The sequence below is a fragment of the Alligator mississippiensis genome, chromosome 13 (genome assembly GCF_030867095.1).
Source record: "Alligator mississippiensis isolate rAllMis1 chromosome 13, rAllMis1, whole genome shotgun sequence".
Taxonomy (NCBI): domain Eukaryota; kingdom Metazoa; phylum Chordata; order Crocodylia; family Alligatoridae; genus Alligator; species Alligator mississippiensis.
This window is the reverse complement of record NC_081836.1, coordinates 49266558-49286317: the sequence shown is the minus strand read 5'-3', so window position 1 is coordinate 49286317 and position 19760 is coordinate 49266558. Positions and strand designations below refer to the sequence as shown.

The window sequence follows — 19760 nt, the reverse complement described above, 5'->3', positions numbered from 1 at the left end:
GACTTGCAGCCATAGATAACCTTGGAGAACTTTAGGCCATGCATTGAAAACAATAGAAAGTCTCCCCTGGGAAAGAGAATTCCTATATGCTAAGCACCTCGCTAAGAACCTGGTCTATACCAAGAGTGCAATTGAGTTTTAACATATGTTAGCACGCTTTAACTAATGCAATCAGTAATTGTAACATAGATGAGGAACTGTTTTACTTGTCATGTTTAAGCCTGTGGCAATTACAATTATACAACTGTAATGCAGATGAGCCCCAAGAGAACCATCTGGTATGATTAAATCTAGTTTCTCATCTGAATTTTTGTGGCATTTGAGGTGCAGATTTTCCACTTGAAATGTTTCACCTTTGGCCAATTTTTATTCAGATTTGTAGTTTTTAGAGTAATTGGATGCCTCAGTGCTTGTTAACATGCTATAGAGATTTTCACCTTTCGAAGTGCCATCTTATCTAAGCTCTGGGCTATTAGTGGTCAAGTGATTATAATTTGATGGATGTTGGGGAGGCCTCATTTAATTTCTGGCGCACAAAGTCCCGTAATAGAAAATCTCTTTACTATAGCTACATTAAGCGGTCCCTTTATTGACAGTCTTAGTAGAGAGCCAGTGATGAACAAAGTGTGTGATGAACCCCTTCTCATCGCTAGAGATGCACCTTTTCCAGTGGAGCTGAGGAAGTGAGTAGGAAACTTTCCCTTTGGCTGCTTATGATATAAAAGTTTCTGTGAATTGAGAGAGAATTGTACTCTCTAAGGCTGTCAAGCCAGTAGCTTTCAGAGGGCTCTGTGCTTACCCTACAATGATTTCTGAAGAGTAAATGATACATTTATGTATATTGTTCGTGTAGTATATGAGGACAGCATTGCAGGATCCAGTCCTGCTGCTATTGATTTCAGTCAGAGGGAACCCAGCCCCACTGACATGAACTATATTCGTAAAAATGCATTCCGCCAGGCTATTGATTTTTCTTTTTTATTACTTCTGTTCAACTCAGATTGAGCTCCTCATCCTGTTATTTCCTGTTCTAAGAACATGGCTAATACGCTGCATAGGGAAACGCTCTTAGTTTACATGTATAGCATGTCATATTTCAGCAACATGATGAAACCGTTCAAACTTCTCTTTTCTAGGGCACAGCTTCTGTTCTTCAGCGCAGGTCGGATAATGAGGAATACGTAGAAGTCGGACGACTTGGCCCATCAGATTATTTTGGTAAGAAAAATTGATTTCATAAAACGCATGCAAAGAGAAGGTGGGAGAACATAACTGATCTCCTTCTAAAATAGTTTTCTATGTTTTAAAAAACAATGGGGACAAACAGGGTAAGAATCTGCAGTCCCCCCTACTGAACAACTTCCCTAGTTGTTCCACATTTACACCAGGGTAATAAGAAGAGAGGGGCCCAGAATCGTTAAAACATTAGGAAGGCGTTAGTCTTCAAAGCTGTTTAGAATGGCTTAACATGGTATTTCTTCCTGTTTTTAGGGGAGATAGCGCTACTGCTCAATCGGCCCCGGGCGGCAACGGTGGTGGCACGTGGGCCGCTGAAGTGCGTAAAGCTGGATCGTCCTCGCTTTGAACGCGTGCTTGGTCCTTGTTCCGAAATCCTCAAGAGAAACATCCAGAGATATAACAGTTTCATTTCTCTTACTGTCTAAATGATTCCACTGGAAACATGCCTTTGTGCTACCTTGTGCACTTAAATTTGATCTGTGCAGTTCCATAGCTTTATGATGAAACAACAAGCGTGCATTTTATGTGTATTTTTCTGTTTATGTCCGAGGCACTGGATACAAATCCATATGTTCTGTATCATTAAAGTAGGGAGACAACTGTTGGAATGAGACTAGCGTTGAGGAGCCTTGATAAATCATGACTTTTGGCTTACAGGCAAGATGGCGACAGGTTGCCAGGTGAAATATTTTAACAGTGTGTTTTTAACTATTTAAAATGCACATGAATCTCCATTTCTCACTTTATTGTAGCTTTTTCTCCTTAAAGTTAGCTCCTTCTATCTTTTGTCAAACTTTTTTTTAATGAAGTTCTATCCCTCAGCCTGGTGGTTTCATATACCCTTTGCTGCTAATGGCCTAAAGGTTTATAAAGCTCCACATGATGAATGACAGTTGCACATTTGAAGGGAGAAGATAAGGGAAAGCTTTTCATCATTCCAATGTAACAAGGAAAACAAGGAGCTTTGATCACTCCGTGATTTCAGTATCCTGAGCCAGATCTGTCCCTGATGCAAGCACCTGGGAGTCAGTAGAATTACACCAGGGATTATTCTGGCTAACTCTCTGCTCTCTAATTCAGTTTTTTTTTTTAAATGTGAAAACTCCAAGGCTTGCTGTGTTTAAGTGTAGCCATTAATTCCCAAAGAAGTTTTGTCCTTAGCCCTTTTTAACTAGGCTGAGCTAATACCCATGGAAGTCAATAGGAGCTTCTCCATTGGAATCAACAGGCTTTGGATCAGGTCCTAAGACGTATGAAGCATCGCTTTGTACACTTGGGCTGAAATCTTCAGCAGCTTTTATGGATATTATACACACAGCTTGAGAGAGCTTACTGGAAAGAATTCCTTAGCCTTTTCAACGGGGATTCAACATGATTATTTTACACATGGCCCCTTTAAATCATAATTAATATGATTTTCTGAAAGCTAAATACACACGTCAAACCGAACCATCGCTAAATTGTGTGTGCGTCTTATGTTGCCTGTCTGCAAAAAGGCTTGTACTACATAAGCAAGGGGACCAGGATGCTTCAGTGAGCTCTCTACATAGGTCGCCCTGTTGGTCCATATAGGTACTGGGGTCCTTTTGGATGGAGCCTCTTGTAGGGCTAGTCCTTAGTCTTCTGAGTCACCATCCAAGAGAACAAAATTCAATAATTCACGTCCCACTGGAGGAAAACTCTTCACCATGACAGAAGCAAAGTTTTGTATGGCAATAACCACAAACGTCATTTCCACATGTTGATTATGGCAAACCCATATTTCCATCACAGCATCCTCTTGTTGGAACACAGGAAAACTTTCCATGCCCTTCCATACTGAAATTATGTAGTTAAATGAAGCAGATATAATCATTGTTAAATCAGAGGCATTAATTAAGACTGAATTAGCAAAGACTGGAAAAGTTGAGTAGACTTTATACCAAATTGAACAGAAACTTCTGGATTTGGTTATATTTTCCCACCAGTTTTCATGGGTCGTGACCCAGTTTGGTGGGTCTCAGTACTTCAGTCCTTATGAAGATACATGATCCTGTTGATCTCAGGATCTGGTCCTCTCATTATTTCAAGACATTTAATTTATTTCATCATATTTTCAGTGATCCTAGTAATCTATATTTATGACTATTATTTATTACGATTATGTTATGCTTTCTGCATGTATTTTTAAATGTGATTATTCAGACATTTCATTTTGCAATTTGCAATTTTATGGAAAACATTTATATAAACAAAAACCCACTATATATATGTATATGCAAAACTTATTATTTGCTTAACTGTTTTTGTATTTTCCTGTATAATTTTTAAAAATGAATTTTAAAAGAGTACCATTCACTCCTGTACGTTGTTTTACCTATTGCATTTCGGTTGCTGTATTGGTAAAAACCCGAGAGTGTTTGGTGTAATATGCAGGAAACGTTTAACCATTATTTAAACATTGAGTATTAATCTCGCTGTTCAGAGAGTTAACCATACACACAAACAGAGCAGATTCTTTACTATAAATCTTTAAAGTTAATAGAAACCATGTTTAAATTATGGTTCTGTTTTAAAACAATCCTAAGAGAAGTGGAACCATTTAATTTCATCTTTTTTTTTGCTCTAAGTAAAATAAGTGGCATTCTATTCCATTTTAAAGATAATTGTAACATTTGAAATGGGTGATGGAACAGAATTATGGTATGAATAAAATTCTTCTACATTATATGTGGTGCTTGTGGGTTTATTAATAGTGGCAGTCATTATTAGGAGAATTAATAGCTGGACTAGGATAAAACAGAAGTCATTTTCTATTTAAACATTTGAATACTATAATACAAACTTAAGCTCTGTTAAAAAAAACGAGACTGAAAGGGAGAGGAAAATAATTTCAGTGTCTCAGAAATGGATACTGAGATATTTTGTCTGAGGAGCTTGTAAGGAAAAAAACCCTTTTGTGTTTAAATGTAACCATCTACTTAATCTCTCTGTCTGTCTAAGGAAACCACGGCACTGTGGAAGCCCCTAGTACCTCCATGTTGTCATGTAGACCACTGTTCAGCTTAAGCAGCTTGGAGCAGGTGAGCGTTCTCACTGGTTTTAGAGACCCATCAGAAAGCCATGAAATAAAAGGACACCTTATGATCCTGTGGCCTGGTTTCTTGTTAAGAAGCAGCCATTCAGTCACCACTCTGCTAACGCTACAGCTGAAGTCCTGTGTGTCCTCCAGACAGTGGGCCTGTATAGCCTCCATGGTCCCTCTCCCAGCCTGCCACTAATGCCTGGAGCAGCCTGCAGGAGTTGCGGTCACTCAACAAGATCTCTCTGTGGTATCCTCCACGCAGTGCAATCTTGGGTGGTTCCTTTGTCTAAGTCTGTCCAGCTTTCCATTTTTGGAATCTGTTATTTTCCCCCCTTTGCTATGATTCAGGCTGCAAGGATTCATCTTTCCTGAGCATTACTCACTTCATGCAGTAATCAAAAGTGACCACTCTCTCTGAGGTCCTTCCAGAATGGCATGACTATCCCACGCTTCTCCAAAGAGTATCTGACCACTTCTCATTGTCACTCCCAGCGTGCTTGTTTCGGTTGGGTTTAATTGTGCCACAGCCATTTGTCCTGGAGCTCTGTTCATGCAGAAGAAGGTTGGTTTATGGAATTAATTGTAGCCTGAGAATTGTTTTAAGAGACACATATGATTGACCATGGTTTCATCCATGGTTGCCATATGACCTATGCATGTAGACTCAGAGGTTTATGCTACTTTCTACGGATTTGCAGATGAGGCAGCTAAAAGCATACAACTGTGTCACACCCTTTAATCTTCAGTTTCTTTTTTCTCCCCAACTGAGTCTAACACTGTACAATCCCTGGACGCATAACTGGAAGAACTAGAATTTATTGAGGATAATAACAAGGTTTGATTAGTTTTGTGTCTGGTTTGTTTGCAACAAGCATAAGCAAAGGGTGAAATTTCTCCGCATGGAAAGTGTTAGCACAGGGGCAAAGCATCACTTGAGATAACTTAAGTCCTGTATTGAGCTCTTAAGTGGCACAGGAAACCTTGTGCTCATCTTGTTGCAGAGGTGAGTTTTCCTCCTTGTGCTTATTTATCATATATCATATCAGAGAGAGAGAATATCATCTCTTGCTATAACTACAGAGGCAAACCCAAGGCATTAATTTTAAAAATAACCATTGATCCTATTGCCGTTGTTTTATTTCAGTGGTTGTATTACTACTTTACTAAATTACTATTGTGAAGGGCTGGATAGTAAAGTAGTAGGAGGAATTGGTCACTGTACATTGATCCGATTCAAGCTAATTGGTTTTACGTGAGCTCACCTCTCATATATATTTTCACCAGTCAAAGATCAGCTTATTCCTTTAGGGACAGCAGTATCTACCTTTAGCACCCAGACACATTTTGTTGGTCTATGATCCTAGCAGAGAGAGAGAGAGAGAGAGAGAGAGAGAGAGAGAGAGAGAGAGTGTGTGTGTGTGTGTGTGAATGTTAGAATTCAGCTAAAACATGTTGGAGTCACAGGAATGCATCTGGTTGAGCTCTCCACCTCCAGGCCTGTTCCACATCTCCTTCCTGTAGAGTTTTATATGCAATGTAAGGCTTACATGACAAGCTAGCCTTTTCTCTGAAATAGCTGGCTAGTCACAGAGCCGGCATCTGCAGCCATCTGGCATTTCCTGGAAAGCTGAGGATGTTTTGTGTTTGTTCAGACTCCAGGATCAGAATCTGAAAATCTGGAAACAACTTTTTAGAGATAGCATTTTGCCTCCTACCTTATAACCTGGAAAAGCAAAGCAGAGTGTACCTGCTTCATCAGATCTGCCATGGTCACCTAGGAGAACTGCATAGATTTCGGTTTTACAGTCCTCACCGTTCTCTAACTCCTCCCCAGCCATTTTTTAAATTAAGAGAAGAGAATTAAAAAAAAATAGGTGAACCAAGGGAAACTCAATATTCAATATAACTGGAAACCCAAGTAATCCACAATCCTGGACTTATTCAAGTTTAAACTAAAGTTGCAGGTTTCTCTTTTTAAAAAAAGACATAGGGATTTTCACGGGGGAAAAAATAATCACATTGCCCGGGAAGACTGCTCATATCCCAGAGCAGAACGTATCCAAACATGGAGTGACAGCGTGCCATTTTGTTGCACGGGCCAACAACACTAAATGAATTGGCAGACATTGTGCTTCGACATAATCTCTAGTAAGTGCGCTGTTAGACTACTGCCTTATTATTTATGCTTTCCACTGGCTCTTTTGGTTGAAATTCAAAAGTACCTTCTTTGCAAAAAGAAAAGAAACCAAATATTATTCCATTCAGCCTAACATTGAGAGGACTTGACGACTGTATTAACATTGTCCTTCACGGGTGCTAACAGTTTCCTGTCTTTTGCAAGAACTTGCACACACGGAAAGTGTAGACTGATGATGAGATAGAGATTTTCTCACTGCTGCCTGCTGTAGCTGGCTCAATGGATGTTCATGCTGCTGGCTCTAGGGAAATCAAGCTGAATGCCTTTCTGGGAAGTGGCTACTCCCTATCCTCTTTATACAGCAAATGTATTGTTATTATTTGAAAGAACTTTTGTATTGCCCTTAGACTACAAGCATGGCGATTGTTCAACTGGAAGACATCATGGTGCATAGCAGTGAAATACGACGTACAGTACCATGCAGTATGTATTTTCCAGATAAACTGGGAAAATGGTGAAATGAATCTGTCAAGATTTGGGGCACAATAGCTGCTTTACATTCTTTCATACGTGTGGAATTTCTGTGTCCTATGGAATGACTGTTCTGACCATGCATTTAAGATAATTGGATGATTAGCTGTCTTTCTAGTGGTTTCTTACATTTTTTATCTTCTAAGTCATAGTTGTGGTCCAAAGACAGAATGGCACAGTCCTCAGATCAAACCTGTCTAAAGTCTGATTTTTGCTAACTCCTGTTGCAGTGCCACATTCATTCGCACCTAGAGGAGGAAGAAAACAGGCTCACACTTAAAAAATTAAGTGAACCTTCTCCCCTTCAGCCTCAAGCTGCTTGCCAAGCTAAGGACCGGGCGTTGCTTGTAGACTATAGATGATCTGATCAAGCCATTCCATTATTTCATAAATCTGCAATGTCCCCCCCACTATTCCTTGAATCTGAACCGTGCAGCGTTTTGTAACGAAAGAGAAGCTTAGATGCTTCGCCACTCCAGTTTCGCCTGACTGATTGCCGATGCACACTCGTGGTCTTCATTCAAAAAGCAGTTTTCTTTCACTCACTGTAGTCTTGACACAAAAATCCATACCTGTTATCATCCTCCACCTGCCTACAGCATAATCTAGGAACAACTAATAGTCAGGCAAACAGCAACCTGCCAGGGTCCAGAGTATGTGTTAATAGGCCTGCCAACCAACTGGTAAGGCTGGGGATATGGGAAAAGAGGTAGAGGCTCCACTCCCTAGCAGACTTCAGATTACTTCCAGCTGCCAGTCTGTCCACCACCAGCAGCCCCACACGTGCTGCTGCTGTTGACAAGAGTAGTCAGATGTGCCCAGCACATGTCCCGATGGTCCAGGGGGGGATAATCTACCATTAGTTGGCAGGATGTTTTGCATCCTACACACATATCCAACCCAGCACCGCACCCTCCATTGTTGCTTGAGTTTTTGGCTCAGAGCCCAGGAGTTAGCTCTTAATGAAGTAAGAAAGTACAATATTAACTGAGGATTTTTTTTTGAAGTATCAAAGTTGCCATCAGCTCTTTCGGAGCATGAGAACTGGCACAACAAAGGCATATTTGTGAGGGCTGCCGAAATGTAGCGGAACCTGTGCTTGGATAAAAGCTGCCCCATCAAAATAGCCATAAACAGTCTGCCTCCTCTGCTACAGAAAAGCTGCGATGCCAGGAGCATATTAAATTGTATATGCTTTTTCTCAAGGCTAAAGAATTGCAGCAGTGACAGCAGCTGCGACTGCTGGAGCCAAGCCACCGCATTCAACTAATGAAGGCTTCGTTGAGGATGGGGTCAGGGAAGGCACAGAGATGAGTGTATTATTCAGAGACCCATGCTGAAATGAAGTGCCAGCATTCAGAGTGTGTGGTATGGAAAAGGCTATAGGCCAATGCCTAAGAGCTGGCTGAAGAGCAATGCAGGTGATTAGGCAAAGAGTAGACCAAAGGATCTGAATCCTGAAAGTATCGGGGTTTTTTGTGTTAAGAGGAAGCAGGAATTTTTTTCTTCTCGTCCCCTGAAGAGTTCCCAGCCTGGAGCCCGGGGAGCAGAGCTGGGTTGGGAGATATAGATTAGGCCCACATTGAAATATATATGGCAGCTAGTTTGGGACTTATTCTGCATAGCCCCAGGTACTGGGTATAGAAGCAGAGGGTTAAAAGTAGTGAGGAGGTAAGGCTATAAGAAGATAATCCCACCCTCCATGAATGTGGGCTTTGCTGGCAATCATCTAAGATGAGGTCCACATTTACACCCGGGTCTCCTCAAAACAGCCCGGTCTGTACAATAGGTTCCTTTCCCCCTGCAGTCTTCAGAGTAAGGGGCCGCGTCTACACAAGATGCTGACTGCGCAGTAGCCATGACTGCTGCTCAGTAGCGTCACGTAGCAGGAAGCGTGGTGCGACGCTACTGCCCAGTAGTCACAAGCTACCGTGCAGTCAGTGTCACGAAACAGCGGTTCCTCAGTGTGACTGCGCAGTAACTCCAGCTACTGCACAGTCCTTTAGTGCTCGTTTATACAGGTATTAAAGGACCGCACAGAAACGACTGCGCAGTCAGCGTCTCATGGAGCCGCGGCCAGGGAGTAGTTACTCATAGAGCCTGAGACTGACTGCAGCCAACTTGTGCTTAACTCCAGTTGAGCCCATGCTTATGACAAACCCCAACAACTATGGGTCCTCTGATGTGCACCCCATAAGGACTCGTGAAAGTCTTTCCATTATTAAGCACCATGGTTCTCTGTATCCCTCCAGATCTAAAAAGTACAATATTGCATGTTACCAAACCAGGGACATCACAGGTTTCACATCACACATCCTTGGTCCCTCTGTGCAGTGAAGTTTGTTACTGACATTTGAAGTCAATTATTTTGTGGATTGATTGGGAGTAGCACATCTGAGCCTTGATCTCCACCTGTGTTTTCCTCTTGACTTCCCAGATCCTCCAGTGCGCCATACTAAGTCCCACGGCCACTGTAGCAGAGCTGAGCTGGACATATCACCTCCTGAACCCAAGTCAGCCGAAAGTGTCACGTGGGGATGTGGTGAGCCATATACAGAGCTGTCTGTAGGGTATGGTGAATCAGGGTGACTGCCCCAGACCTGCATTTTGGGGGGCCCCCAGAGCTGGGTGGAGCAGCCACAGCTCTTCCCATGGGGTCCACCTGGTGTTGACGGCTCCTTCTTGTGCCGCAGAAGAAGCACCCCCCCAGATGCAGGGGAGACCCCAGTCGGTGCTCTGTCTTTGTGGGGGTCCAATGGGCCCTGCACAATGTTGAGGGCCCCCCCCAGTGTCAGCCCTGGTTATACAAAAGCTTATTTTTTCTCCTCCTTTATAAACTTCCTTGAGACTAGATCCAAACTGATGGCGCACACATGGCACATGTGAGACCGTAACACCCTATATCCCAGACTTTTGGAACTGTAAAGATAAGGACCCCAAGGCAAACCCATGAGCATCTCTGTGGATAGGGTCGTTGTACAACTTCCCAAGCGAAAGGCAAATTAAGACGGAAGAAATTAGAATGGAATATTATGTTGCAAATGCCTCATTAATGAGCAGGTTTTCTCCACCAGGAAAAAGAAGGAAGAGCCTGGCATCTGCATATACATTGCTGACTACATCTAGGCATCCTTGTCTATTCTTCACAGTAGAGATAAAGGGATTTATGGCTCTCCTCCAAGGCAAACAATGTCCTATTACATCTTATGGGGTAAGTAACCTTTTGTATTTGAATACATGTCATATCTGAAGTCATTGAGTAGGTAGGATTGAAATGATTCAGCGAAAGAATATTCAAATTCGACTGCTCTCAAAGAAGATTACCACAGATTAGCCAGCTAATCTGCACAGAATCCCTTCTCCAGCACTTTCAAAATGTAAACAAATCCAGCCACTTTGCGATTGTGCATAAATATTTACCGTGGATTATATTAAGATTAGCTTCAATTGATATTTGCAACAATGGTGTTACTTTGTGATTTGCTACATTTGGTAATGTAAAACCTTCTGAAAGAAGTGTATCTTCACGAAAGCATGAAATGTAGGCAGGCGAATTGTACGGCAGTGCAATACAGTTGGAACGCAGCACGTAAACAGCCCGAAACACAAGTCACTATTACCGAGAGAGGAAAAAAGGTGCCTGCTTGGTATCAAATACAAATGACTGGGATTATCACCACAAATTTTTAAAATCAACCCTACACCATAGGTTTAACTTCAACTTCAAGTTAGTGAATGATGATATAAATGCAAGCTATGCATGTAATATGCAGCATCAGGGATAAGCATGCTATGTGTGAGCTGCAGTGACTTTTAAGCATTAATTGAAGTATTCCCACTGATGTCAGTGGGAACTTGTCCTAAATTTTGATGGGATCAGCTAGGCCAATGTTACGTATTTTTGAAAATCTCATCCGAAATCAGTAAAATGCTTCACTAAATCATACCACCTGTTTCCTAAGCAGAATCACCAAATCACTGCTCTCTCAGAACCTCACCATTGGTTCAGATTATTTTCTCCTAATCAGACGACTAGAGCAACATCTCTTAAGACTGTCTGTTTCTTGAGAGTTAGTGGCAAGAAATTAGCACGTTCGCATGGCTGATCATCTTGCCGTTTTAAATTCATTCTGAGAAGCTTTGTTACAATATTACCTATTTATTTTTTTATTTGGTTATTTTGCTTGCATGAAGTTCACTCATACCTTCTGCCCTTAAGGCCAGAGATCAGATCTGATATAGCTAGGGGGAAGATATTGCCAGATAGCATCACTTTTAACTATTTTTAGCTGAAGAACAGGTAAACAGATTCAGAGCTCATAGATTTGTAATGTCCATATAGACCCATCTCTGATCCTCATGATGCTTTGGGTGATGTTTAAAGAGAGCATTGGGAACCTGAAAGCCATGGGGAGGCCAGCACGATGGCACAGGTAAGGAATGAGAAGGTAAGAATCAAAGGGCCCCTTGGGACTTGGAGCGGGGGGGGCAGCAAAGGCACCAGTCACAGGGCTCAAGTGCCTATATACTAATGCTAGGAGCATGGGGAACAAGCAGGATGAACTAGCGCTCCTGCTTGCACTAAACACCTATGACTTAGTGGGGCTAACAGAGACCTGGTGGGATTCATCCCATGACTGGGCGGTACATATTGAGGGCTATAGATTGTACAGAAAGGACAGGTCGGGGAAGAAAGGGGGGGGGGGGTTGCACTCTATGTCAGTGAGCAATATACATCAACCCTCATCAAGACAGAATCCGAGGATGAGGAAGTAGAAGGATTGTGGGTTAGGCTACATGGGGGGCAAGGAGAAAGGGATTGGGTGGTAGGGGTCTGCTACAGACCCCCACATCAAGGGGAAGAAAGAGATTTGGGACTCCTGAGACAACTCTCAGAGACCATAACAGCTAAAGAGGTGGTAGTCATGGGGGACCTAAACTACCCGGACATCTGCTGGGAGACGCAGACAGCAAAGTCCCACCGCTCACGCAGGTTTCTAACCTGTGTACAAGACCTCCACCTGACACAGAAGGTACACAGTCCCACTAGGGGGAATGCCATACTGGATGTGGTATTGGCAACGGGAGATGACATGATAGGGGACCTCCAGATCGGTAGCCATCTGGGGGACAGTGATCACCTAATAATAGAATACACCATAAGACGTCGAGTGGGTAAGGTAACTAGTAGGGTGAAAGTGCTAGACTTTAGGAAAGCTGATTTCAATGCACTCAGGCGATTAGTCAAGGACGCACTGCAGAGTAGGAGATTTGAAGAAATGGAAGCCCAAGAAGGGTGGCTTTGCCTTAAGGAAACGATCCTTCGGGCACAAAGCAAGACGATCCCCGAGCGAGGCAAAAGAGGGAAAGGGGCCAGGAGGCTTCCCTGGCTGACCAGAGAAATCCAGGGCAGCCTAAGGGCCAAAAGGGGAGCACATAAAAAGTGGAAACAGGGAGAGATCACCAAAGATGAATATACCTCCTCTGCTCGTGCTTGTAGGGAGGCAGTTAGGCGGGCCAAAGCTACCATGGAGCTGAGGATGGCAACCCAAGTAAAAGACAACAAGAAATTGTTTTTTAGATATATTGGGAGTAAAAGGAAGGCCCAGGGAGGAATAGGACCCCTGCTAAATGGGCAGAAACAATTGGTGACAGACAGGGGGGACAAGGCTGAACTCCTCAACGAGTTCTTTGCCTCAGTGTTCCTAAGTGAGGGGCACGACAAGTCTCTCACTGGGGTTGTGGAGAGGCAGCAGCATGGCGCCAGACTTCCATGCGTAGACCCTGAGGTGGTGCAGAGTCACTTGGAAGAACTGGATGCCTTTAAGTCGGCAGGCCCAGATGGGCTCCATCCCAGGGTGCTGAAGGCACTGGCCGACATCACTGCAGAGCCACTGGCGGGAATATTCGAACGCTTGTGGCGCACAGGCCAAGTCCCGGAGGACTGGAAAAGGGCCAACGTGGTCCCCATTTTCAAGAAGGGAAGGAAAGAGGACCCGGGCAACTATAGGCCAGTCAGTCTCACCTCCATCCTTGGCAAAGTCTTTGAAAAAATTATCAAGGCTCACATTTGTGAGAGCCCGGCAGGACAAATTATGCCGAGGGGAAATCAGCACGGGTTCGTGGCGGGCAGATCGTGCCTGACCAATCTAGTCTCTTTCTATGACCAGGTTACAAAACGCCTGGACACAGGAGGAGGGGTGGATGTCGTATACTTAGACTTCAGGAAGGCCTTCGATACGGTATCCCACCCCATACTGGTGAACAAGTTAAGAGGCTGTGACGTGGATGACTACACAGTCCGGTGGGTGGCGAATTGGCTAGAGGGTCGCACCCAAAGAGTCGTGGTGGATGGGTCGGTCTCGACCTGGAAGGGTGTGGGCAGTGGGGTCCCGCAGGGCTCGGTCCTTGGACCGATACTCTTTAATGTCTTCATCAGTGACTTGGACGAGGGAGTCAAGTGTACTCTGTCCAAGTTTGCAGATGACACAAAGCTATGGGGAGAAGTGGACACACCGGAGGGCAGGGAACAGCTGCAGGCAGACCTGGACAGGTTGGACAAGTGGGCAGAAAACAACAGTATGCAGTTCAACAAGGAGAAATGCAAAGTGCTGCACCTAGGGAGGAAAAATGTCCAGCACACCTACAGCCTAGGGAATGACCTGCTGGGTAGCACGGAAGTGGAAAGGGATCTTGGAGTCCTAGTGGACTCCAAGATGAACGTGAGTCGGCAGTGTGACGAAGCCATCAGAAAAGCCAATGGCACTTTATTGTGCATCCGCAGATGCATGACAAATAGGTCCAGGGAGGTGATACTTCCCCTCTATAGGGCGTTGGTCAGACCGCAGTTGGAGTACTGCGTGCAATTCTGGGCGCCGCACTTCAAGAAGGATGCGGATAACCTGGAGAGGGTCCAGAGAAGGGCCACTCGTATGGTTAAGGGCCTGCAGACCAAGCCCTACGAGGAGAGACTAGAGAAACTGGACCTTTTCAGCCTCCGCAAGAGAAGGTTGAGAGGCGACCTTGTGGCTGCCTTTAAGTTCATCACAGGGGCACAGAAGGGAATTGGTGAGGATTTATTCACCAAGGCGCCCCCGGGGGTTACAAGAAATAATGGCCACAAGCTAGCAGAGATCAGATTTAGATTGGACATTAGGAAGAACTTCTTCACAGTTCGAGTGGCCAAGGTCTGGAACGGGCTCCCAAGGGAGGTGGTGCTCTCCCCTACCCTGGGGGTCTTCAAGAGGAGGTTAGATAGGCATCTAGCTGGGGTCATCTAGACCCAGCAGTCTTTCCTGCTTATGCAGGGGGTCGGACTCGATGATCTATTGAGGTCCCTTCCGATACTAACATCTATGAATCATCTATGAATCTATGTTGTGACCAATGTGAAAGCACCAGTCACCTCCTTTTTTTATCCATTAACCTACCAAAACAGAGCAAGGACCCTCATTTGACTACAGCATTGCATTTCCTTACCCCTGCACTATTAGTTTGCAGATCTCGCCAATACTTTGCCAAGCAGTGCACGCTACCAAGTTTCCATCGTCGGTGCCTGTATGTCAGGGCTGTGCTTTACAGACAGGTGATTTGCATGATGACAGGACAAGGGCACCAGGAGGCAGGACTGAGCCTTAGGACTGTCAAAGCAGCCAGCCATACATTTTGCTAGTGGGTGGATGTGATTTTGCCCATTCAAACCTGTTTTCTTCAAATCCATACAAAGATTGTGAATGATGTGAAAGTGATGGGGACTTAATAAGAAATATTCTGTATTCAGGAACTTCCCTGACCTGGGAGTTTCTGGCAGACTGCATTTCATCCAGTCATTGGCAAGATGTGCATTCAGAAGGAAGAAAATGTGGAAACCCTTGTAGATAAGTGGTGCTTTTTCCGATGGGCTTGGGATTTTCATCAAACCTCCAGCTCTATGGAGATGAAAGGTTAATACCCTGAAGCTGACCTCGGAGGGAACTGCATATACCCATAACTTCTCTCCTTGGAAGTTCCTGCCTGTGCTTTATTTTAAATACCAGACTGAATTGGAGAGAGGGGAGGACCATCCCTGCGTGACAGTCTCAGGAATGGAGGGAGTTAAAAGATTGCATAGTAAAAGTCTCTTACGGCCACACACGCTTTTGAGCTGAATCTCACTTGATCTGCAGCCCCTGTACGGGGAGGGGGAAGAGCTGCAAGGAACCAGGTGTTGGGAGTAAAGCTTGCACTCCTATTCCCAATGTGCAGAAGGCAGCTTCTAAGTCCACCCCTGCATCGCTTAATGAATGCCTGGCCATATTCAGAGGACTTGCAGCTGCCAGCAAGCTGTGGACCTTTGATTGTAGTGGCTTTGTCCAAGGTAGGCTTGCTTACTGCTTACCACTCACCCTTGTACTGCTTCTTCTCTGAGGGCAAAGCAGGGCTACAGCAGCTTCCAGTTGTTCCACCGAGGCTGTTGTGTCTCTGTGGCTATCAGAGGAATGCTTCGTTTACAATGAAAATAGCTTTTAGGAAGCTGGGAAAAGTGAAACAAATCTTCCCAGATGGAAAGCAGCCCTTGCCACCCAGAGTATAATTAGCAAACTTTCATACTCTTATTAAAGAGGCAATCTGTTTAACATAAGAGCTTTCCAGAGTCTTCTCAAATGCACTCATTTGTTCACTGACTTCTGATGTGGTTTGTGTTCTCTTTGATAGATTAGGCTTGGGCGGCCTTGGTTCCAGAGGCAGTGATTCATGTTCAGATCATCCAGTTGCCATGCAATAGATTTTGTCCACCTGAACATAAGAGGAAAGGAAATTGCTCTGTTCTGCACTCTTGTTCATGCTGGGAGCTTAAAACATTCAGGAGTCATTTATAAGTGCAGCAAAATTACTACTATGTGGAAAAGAAAAGGGTCATGCTTTGTAGCAGCCCTGGTTATCACCGCAGCGGCATTAAAACTGCCAGTTTTCTATGATTATGCATGGAGGCCTGCACCCCACAGCTCTGGGCTCTGTAAGAAAGCCCAGACTCCCCACAGTAGCGACAATAATTTGTTGAGAACAGTGTTTTATGGACACATGGGTGTGCACTGCTTCTTACCTATAAATAATTTGCCTCTGTGTATTTATGGCTCAGCTTAAGATTGCATCTTCTATGCTTGAAAAGGAGGCCTAAGGCCCACCAACTTTAGTGGGAGTTTTGCCTAAGTAAGATCTGTAGGGTCGTGCCCTTTTCCTTAACAGAGAGGGGAACAAAACCAGACTCCTCTCCATTTTTGCCTATGGTCAAACAGGCTGAAACCCTGTCGGCATCTGAAGGATGTAAATCAAACGCAGGGGCAGTGGGTGGTCTCAGAAACCTCCCTGGCAGTCCTGAAAGGAGATTTGCCCTTAAGAAAATGATTGCAGTCCTCAGGCTTTGATGTGGTTCAGGAGAGTCCCTGTCTGGACAGGTGAACTTTGTTGTGGAGGGAAGAACTACTTGCAGCCTGAATAGCTGGTGCCTGTCTTTATTTATTAATTTCCCTCCCTGTCTGAAGCTGGAGCTCACTAGGGGCCAAGCTGACTTCCACAGAAACCTTTCACAACCCTTACCAGCTAATGACATGATCTCACTAGGAGATGTGATTGAGAAACAGTCCTCAAACATAGCACACCAGCAACAGCTGAGCCTTTACAAGTCATCCCTTCATCAGGCTCTGAGTAATACATTGGCCACATACTCAGATGTGATGGGAGCGAGGCCACTGAAAAGAATTAGGCCTAAATATGGACAAAAGTGTCTGAGCATAGGCAAGTGTGAAAATGCTGCCTATAGTGACAAACATACCACGAAGAACGACCTCATACAGAGTCGAAGACTGCAGGGGCGAGAAGTCACTTCAAGAAAGAAAGTACCGTAGTCCGTTTCTCTGCACTTAGGCTCAACTCTGCTTAAGCCATTCCTGACGTCTTGTTTCTGAAGGATACGCAGATCCAAAGCACTGAATTCCTTCCTTTGTGCGATGTTGGAAAATGTGAGATTCTTTCAGAGTGTGACATTTAGGGTGGGATTTTCCAAAACACCCACTTACATCAGTGGGAGCAGAGTTAGGCTAATGGTGAACACTTCTGAAAATCCTGCTTATGGTTTTTCCAGTGGTCTTTTCTTGTACAATGGGCGAACTGCCTCAAAATGCCTAAGTGGGTTTTTCTTGGCTCTTCTGCTCATGCATTTTGACTATATATAGAAGCATAACCAGTTTTCACATTGTCTCCCCCAAGTTCATGATGGAGTTGATGTGGGATATTGTTGATCATTTAGTTTGTATTTGTTAAATTTACCAGTAACTCAGTGTCTCAGTAGGTAACTACTGATTACTAGGCATTGGGCGAGCCTTAAGAGGCCTGTCTTTGATTGCCTAAATCAGAGCAGCAGCCGACATGTAGCTAGACTTTGTACATTTGTATGCAGTGAGTAACCATTATTATTGTGAACCCACCTTTAGGTTACATAGAGAGTAAAGACTCAACCCTTGGCAATAAGGAAGGTTTACCACTTGAGTCCTATACACTATGACAACAAACCTCGGTGAGTATGTAGGACTGGGTGAATGCCAGTGTCCAGGATAAAAATTAAAACAAGGCATCCCGCCCTTCTAGCTGAAAGAACCCCATGAAGCCTTTCCCAACAGTGCTAGAAATGCCCTCTTTAAATAGCCTGGTGTTGTCAAAACTTTATTGCCTTTCTCCCCTTTTATTGCTAACCTGAATGTTTCAATTATCTCTTTATGTTTTGGCATTTCCCTCTCAGGCAACGTTATTTGATTGCTTCTGTGTCTGCCGGGACAGAAAGGGCCTTGTTTTCTCAAACAGTACCCGCACACTCTGAAGGGCTAGGGGAAGACTGCAGAGCACATTTGGTCTGCCTTGATGATTGTAAAGGTTACTAATCGACCTCTATCTCATCACCTTAGCCCCATAAATCTAGTTAATGGCTCTAGCCTTAGCTCTTCAGCAATGTGTCCACCTTCCTCTACAACTGACTCATGATTTAATTGCTAGTCTTAACAATCAATTAATTTCCATATTTCACTCAGCCTGAGTTTCCAACAAGCTAATCTGCTTTTAACGTTGGATCCTCTAGGGCCAAATTCCACTGATTTTCAAAGACGTCGGATCCTCACTGGACGTGGCTCCTGGTTTCAGCTTTTTGACTCCATTAGTATCTCAAACTGGAATCAAGCAGCAATTTTAAAGATCTCATATACCTCCAAGGCTTCCCCTTAGGCCTTTCCTCTCCAGTGCTATGAATACAGATTATAAACCATGATAAACTAATTTCTCCTCAGACCTTCTACTATGCTAGAAAGGAGCTGATGCAAAAATTTTTATCAACATTTGTTTTTCACTATAAAAATGCCCTTTTGCCTAGATGGAAAATGTAGTGAGAAAAATTGCCAATTTTGGTGAAAGCTTTTTGGGAGAACTCCCGCCCCCCACCTTTCAATTGACAATTTTCAGGTTTTGGTAATCAAAAATTTTGGTTTTTAAAACCTGACTTTAAAACAAAAAACAAAGGAACTCCCCACCAACAAACCAGGTATAAGATTTTCAATTAAAACCTGAAAAACTACAGAAGTTTTTTATGAACAAAAAAACCCTTGTGACTGACTATGAGGATGATCAGGCATTGGAACAGGCTACCTAGAGAAGTTGTGGGCAGGGGCTGAACTAAATGACCTTGTGCATTCCCTCCCAGCCCTACTTTCCCACGATCCCATGACTCATGGCTGAGACGGTGGAGGCTTCAGCTTGTTCGACAGTGGGCAGATGTTCTCGGGAGGAGGGCTGCTATCAAGAGATGGGATCCATCTGTCAAGAATGGGGAAGAGTAACTTTGGGTGTTGTCTGGCCAACCTAGTAAGGAGGGCTTTAAACTAGGTTTCATAAGGGATGGTGATCAAAACCCTCCAGCGACAGAGAAAGCAGTCCAGAGGGAAAGGACTTAAAAAAGCAGCTGAATTCTGAGAAAGGGCCAGAGACCTACAGGACTGCAAAAAGTGACACAAAAAATGAAGCAAGGAGGTCAAAATGCAAAATACATCTGATGCACGTATACAAATGAGAGAAGTATGGGGACTAAACAAGATGAGTTGGAAGCCACAGCCTGTGAAAAGAACTACAATCTGATTGGCATCACCAAGACCTGGTGGGACAGCTTTTATGACTGCAATGTGAACATCAAGAGTTATACTCTGTTTTGGAAGGACAGGGTTGGGAGAAAAGGTGATGGTGTTGCCTTGTACGTCAAAAACACATACACTCGTTCCCTAGTTCAGGAGGACAAGACATGGCACCAGTACAATGGCAGAGGCTTATTATAGGCCACCTAATCAGGAAGAGTTGGTGGATAAGTCACTCTTCAAGCAGGTGACAAATCTATCCAAAAACTATAGGATGGTACCATAGGCAACTGGTAGAGGGCGCATGGGGGGGCATGTGCCCCCCTTGATAGGGTCAGTGCCCACTCTGATGGCTGACACTAATATTTTCAGCAGGGCTGTTGCCCTCCCTGACAGGGCTGCCGCCATCTGCAACTTCTGCAGGTGCTCCTCCCCCCCCCCCCCAATTCAGGAGGCACCAGTCACTCATGGATGGTACCAATGGGAGACTTCAATTTTCCAGACATCTGCTGGAAGAACAATTCAGCCAAATGTAAAATGTCCAGCCAGTTCTTAACTTGTGTGGAAGACAACTTTCTCTTCCAGAAAGTGGAGGATACAACAAGGGGATCATCTATCTTGAATCTTGTCCTGACCAACAGGG

General features: G+C 44.1%; 1 protein-coding gene across 2 annotated transcripts in view; it reads left to right on the top strand.

The window, feature by feature from the left end:
• Nucleotides 1–3946, top strand: part of PRKAR1B (protein kinase cAMP-dependent type I regulatory subunit beta) — a 125010-nt gene extending 121064 nt beyond the window's left edge. For both annotated transcript variants that reach the window (XM_014610778.3, XM_014610779.3), the window contains exons 10-11: nt 1137–1218; nt 1492–3946. In XM_014610778.3, coding sequence (XP_014466264.1) covers nt 1137–1218; nt 1492–1664 — 255 coding nt within the window. In that variant the 3' untranslated portion in view covers nt 1665–3946. The remainder of the gene's footprint in view (nt 1–1136; nt 1219–1491) is intronic.
• The last annotated feature ends 15814 nt before the right edge of the window (nt 3947–19760 follow it).